Raw genomic sequence first — 802 nt, forward strand, 5'->3', positions numbered from 1 at the left:
TAGCCATTATATATGAAGTCATCCAGGCATGCATCACTTACTTGTCTTTTGAGGATGTGTGACCATTTTCCTTGGGTTTGGAGTCCGCCGACGAACTGCCTCCGTCCTAGGGGAGCACAAGAGACGGTGTAACGGCAGCACCAGCCAGGGTTGGTGGTGGGAGAAGGGCAAGGATGGGGGGGAGAAGAGAACAGAACAGCCACGCATTAGTTCTCAAAATTACATACTAAACCTAACGTTACATTCTCCCACCAAGTATCAAAACTTGGCTATGAAAAATGGATTAACATCTCTTGAGGTGGATTTAATATGCATGATGACCTTGTAGAAAGCTCTGGATGATGGTCATGTCATGAAAATTTTACAGTCACACTTCACTTGCCTCTCACACCAGTCTGGACTATAAGGTATTCCATACGGCCAGCAACACACAGCACTACCACTCTGCGAAACTGCAGAGTGGGTAATCACTACAGCCTCACACAAACACAAAACAGCAGTCCACAGTCACACATACGAATCCAAGAGCAGTTAACCTGTCGGGCTCACTATCAACAGACCACTGGGGGGTACAAATAATCAAGCACACCCTAGACACCTTTAGTGCACCTTTAGCCCCGTGCACCAAAATCTATATAATGTCGTGGCCTCCATCCCGCTAGTACCTGTTGTCTCTCTCTAGCCGTAGGGTCCAACCAAGGCACGGCCGCCTGCAAAACGCAAACTTTAGACTGGAGCCTTGACGCCACGTGAAGATATATTGCATCAATATTCGACACATGCACCAGTCACAGCACAGAGG

The 802-nt window shown here is 47.8% G+C and overlaps 1 protein-coding gene across 1 annotated transcript in view; it reads right to left on the reverse strand.

Annotated features, from left to right (window-relative positions):
- LOC119594720 (RNA-binding protein 39-like) overlaps window positions 1-802 on the reverse strand; it is a gene marked incomplete in the record, with an annotated part of 10,596 nt that overhangs the window by 4,833 nt on the left and 4,961 nt on the right. Inside the window, 1 exon segment of the mRNA XM_037943780.1 lies at window positions 42-106. Within this exon segment, the coding sequence (XP_037799708.1) occupies window positions 42-106 (65 nt within the window).

The sequence above is a fragment of the Penaeus monodon genome, chromosome 34 (assembly GCF_015228065.2).
Source record: "Penaeus monodon isolate SGIC_2016 chromosome 34, NSTDA_Pmon_1, whole genome shotgun sequence".
Lineage (NCBI taxonomy): Eukaryota > Metazoa > Arthropoda > Malacostraca > Decapoda > Penaeidae > Penaeus > Penaeus monodon.